The 4,399-nt window shown below is 36.1% G+C and overlaps 1 protein-coding gene across 1 annotated transcript; it reads left to right on the top strand.

Annotated features, from left to right (window-relative positions):
* The first annotated feature begins 846 nt into the window (after positions 1 to 846).
* On the top strand, positions 847 to 1,848 carry LOC107706842 (trace amine-associated receptor 6-like). Its single transcript, XM_016510678.1, has one exon. It carries the CDS (start codon positions 847 to 849, stop codon positions 1,846 to 1,848), a length of 1,002 nt encoding a protein of 333 aa, XP_016366164.1.
* The last annotated feature ends 2,551 nt before the right edge of the window (positions 1,849 to 4,399 follow it).

The raw sequence follows: 4,399 nt of genomic DNA on the forward strand, positions 1-4,399 counted from the left end.
GTGGCCCTCAGAGCTGCCAGGATCAACCTTTACCCACAGTATCAAAGAAGCAGTCTACAGTGTCATGCTTCAAAGACTACCACCATGATACATGAAATGTTTTAAAAGATGGGCCATGGTTCACCTCGAAGCACTCGTTGGCCTTACATGAAGACTGAAGAGTCACAGAGGAAGTCAAAGAGAGATGTGTGAGGAAAGCAACGTTCATCAGGAAGGACCCCTTTCACCCTTCCTCCCATCCAAGAAGAGGCTAAGAATTATTAAGACTAGAACCTTCAAACTCAAGAAATGTTTCCACCTGCAAGCAGACTCACTGTGAACACCTCCAAAATTAAAATCATCACCTTCCCACCGCTGCTACTTACAAACTGTGTAATTGTCAGAATTTATCATAATTCAGTTTTGACAAAATGATGTACTGTTTAAAGGCTAGTCCTGTACTGGAAATTACTCTATACATAATTTAAAAATATCCAGATTATTGATTAATTGATTACATGTTAGCGTGCTAATCATTTTGAGTGCAATGGAAGGCAGAGGATTAGACTAATTGTTCTACTAGCATTAATATGTGTTAGGACATATGCTGTAATCATGGGCAAAATATAAGAGTAAATAAGCATCACTGGATTCACTAATCCTCTAAACTGTATAGATCAGATTGATCCGGTCTATGAATATTTACTAGTGGGTGGGTGTGATAGCTGAATAATGAAACCTCATGTTGAATGGGCTGGTCACTGTGCTTTTCATAAGTATAAAGCTGAGTCATGTCAGTGTCAAGGATCAGGGAGCTAAACTGACAAGCATCCTCACACAGAGTCTACTCTTCAATATCCATCCATCATGGAAGTGTCTGATTGGGCCGTGACAAATGTGGACAATCAAACAGTCCAATACTGCTTTCCAGACAACAATTTGTCTTGTACCAAAAGTATCAGACCAGAAGCGGAGTACATTGTTGTGTACATTTTCATTTCTGTAACATCAGTGTTCACCGTGTTTCTGAACTTGTTGGTGATTGTCTCCATCTCACACTTCAAGCAGCTCCACACTCCGACCAATGTGCTGATCCTCTCTCTGGCTGTGGCTGATCTCATCGCAGGACTGATTCTCATGCCAGTGCAGGGAATGAAACTCATTGAGCCATGCTGGTACTTTGGAGAAATATTCTGTTCAATATTTCCTCTTATTCTGTATGTGATTGTCGTAGCATCTCTTGGTAATATGATTATTATATCCGTGGATCGGTTCATTGCTGTGAACGACCCTTTGCGATATCCACTGAAGGTCAATACTAACAGAGTTGTTGTTTCTATTGTTGTAAACTGGTTATTCTCCTTCGTATATTCATTTTATCTATTGTATGACTTTTTACTCCATCCAGAGAGAAACCACACATGCATTGGAGAATGTGTACTTGTTGTTACACTGGAAAATATAATAATAGATACTTTAGTTTGTTTAGTGGCACCTTGCTGTATAATTATTCCTTTGTATATGAAAATCTGCTTTGTAGCAAAACGGCAAGCTAAGCATTTAAATTCAGTCACAGAAAAAAAGGCCAAATCAGAAAAAAAGGCTGCAAGAACCTTAGGGATTGTAGTACTGGTTTATCTTCTTTTTTGGATGCCATACTACATAGTTACTCTTTCTTTTGGGCATGATGAAAATGATGCTCTTATAATTAACGTAATGTATTGGATGTTATGCATGAATTCCTGCATGAATCCACTTATCTATGCAATGTTTTATCAATGGTTTAGAGTGTCAGCAAAATACATTTTGACACTGAAAATATTTGAACCTTCATCAGAGTACTTCAATCTGTTCCCAGAAGAGAAATGACCATTTAAATGCTTGCATGAGTAGCATGAAGAACAAATGTAAACAAGGTCATCTGTCTTCAAATGGAATAGTTAGGGTTCTTGTGTTAAGCACTCTCTCATAAAACTTTGGATGACACCAGTGCAACAATTATGTCTGTAAAAAGTTTAAATGTACTGCCTAGTATGTATGTATGTTTATTGTGAACATGTACTGTATTTGTGTGAGTGACACTATCTGTCTCTATTTGCTCTCTTGAAGGCCTTAAATGGCTAAAATCAACTACAACAATATCTCTGAAACTTTTTTTTCCAGAGGAAAACAAGATAATGCAAAATTTACAGTAAAACAGCAGCTGGTAAATGATTACTAAGAGTTGTGATATATAATCATTATTTGTTTTCTCACTACTGTTTCCCAAGCAGTGCCTGTTTAAACAAGCACATTGTCATCTAAGACAAGGCCATAGAGAGAAATTTGAGAGGCACAACCCTGAGCACCATGAAATAGAGCTATGTTCACAAAAAATTATTTTTATTTAATGTGGAGCCCTCTTTCATTTGAATGACATGAAATGCACAGGCTGTGGGAACTGATGAGACAATATTTATGAGTTATCTGTAACAGAACAAATGACAAACCATTTTGCAAACCGTCAGTTATAAGAATTATGTTTAAAATATGCTGATTTGAGGAACATATCCAGCTAGAAATTTTTTTTTTCTGTTGTAATGAAATGGACTTAAAAATTATGTGTTCAGATAAGCGTTTGTGTGATGTGTTTGAAAAATTATACAGTGTGAAAGTATTGCCCCTTGTCTGAATTTCTGCATTGTGCAAGTTTTTAAAATTGCATGTCATATTTCATAGTGGTAGGAAAAGCAAGGCAAGTTTATTTATATATAGCACATTTTGTTCACAATGGTTGTTTATGTTGACTCGATAAATAGAGGATTTTTAAAAGATGTTTACTTTTAAAAACTATAATTCAAAATTACCAATATGAAAAAAGGCATTTACCACAAAAAGAAAAACAATAATACAGGCCATATCATGATCAAATAAACACCAACCTACCAGAGTCATCTAATCTCACAATACCACATAAAAAAAAAAGCATAAGCAGATATGGACACAAACATATCATAAAGTATTTTGTTACACATTATAAATATCTGATCATCAAATGTATCAAAGCACAAAATACTAGTGTAAGAAATGTATTTAATTTAAATACAAGTCATTTGCAATTTGAAAATACAAAAAAGAAAAAAATTACAAGCAATGATTTGAATAAATGCATGAGACTGTGCCATTACAGTTGAGTAAGATACAATATATTTAGTAACAGTGGAGTTATATATGTAAGAGAAAGAGAAGTGTTTTCCCTTCCTTAAACAAGATACAAATCAACATATTCCCTAACCCTACTCTCAGATGTCCTGCCCAAGGACTGTTGGCCAAACATCTGATTGATAAGGAGCGCAAAATCAGATCAAAGTCGTCACCTGATCATTTGAATTCTACAGGACATGTATGCCACATTCTCTACCGGTCTGCTTGGAAACGAAGCTGTCACTCAGAGAAGAAAAAGGCCATGTTTAAAACTGTGATCACTTATCAGGATCAACTAAATGCTGGATTATCAGAAGTATGTGAAGTTCATGGCATAGATGCCATTGTTGCAGTAAACTTGTACAATTTCTGATATTCGACATTTTCCCTGCCTTACAAAAGATCAAAATTAACTGTGATTGGCTGCTTTCCATGTCCAGATCTTCTGCTGTCAGTGTGAAGATCTGGCTATGTGAGACTACTCTAACCCTAACTGTAGACACTAAAAGAAAAAAAATGATATGTAAACATTAGCCAGGATGGTGTAAGACAGGGTTCCTCAATAGGCGGCCAGCAGGCCACATCTGGCCCGTGAGAGAAAAATGTTTGGCCCACGCTAATTTCAAATAATGTGTCATGAATATTCAAACGCAGCATCAGAAAGCGACATTAACTTCATGTCTACACCGGACGTGAGCGGCGCGGCGCAACGAAATCAGTGATGCTGTCTACACTGAATGCGGCACTGTACAGATGGAATACACGTGTTGGTTCGCAGTTGAGTTCACAGTTTTAACGTACAAGTTTGCTTTAATTTATTTCAAGATCTGAGGTTAGATATCTATTGTTGCTTTCACTATGGCTATAAAGATCACGCAAAATAATATTCAAACACACATTAGACACTTTTAACATTGAATAAAGCACATAATCATTACCTGAGATTATCGCTGTCATATTTTGTATGTTGTTCCTGCCGTGAGGTCGCAGAAAATAAAAAACATTTCTAAAATAGAATCCCGTGACGCTTATTGTCACGTGCCGCTGTCGCGGGTGGTTAGGACAAAAACTACATGGAAAAGATACTTTTTATCTGATTTGCATAGCAGACTTGGAGATCCAGATTTTTTGTTTGTTCATTTGTTTTTATTATTCAACAGGCAAAGTTCTTCTGTATCTAAATGCAAAAATTTTCATAATTGTTTGAATTTAAAAAATCTGAATATTTTTCTTGTGA

Source organism: Sinocyclocheilus rhinocerous, unplaced genomic scaffold, assembly GCF_001515625.1.
Source record: "Sinocyclocheilus rhinocerous isolate Xijiao unplaced genomic scaffold, SAMN03320098_v1.1 scaffold5739, whole genome shotgun sequence".
Taxonomy (NCBI): Eukaryota; Metazoa; Chordata; class Actinopteri; order Cypriniformes; family Cyprinidae; genus Sinocyclocheilus; species Sinocyclocheilus rhinocerous.

What these genes read in the sequence shown, in the direction of transcription:
- LOC107706842 (XM_016510678.1), top strand. Translation starts at nt 847, where the DNA reads ATGGAAGTGTCTGATTGGGCCGTGACAAATGTGGACAATCAAACAGTC.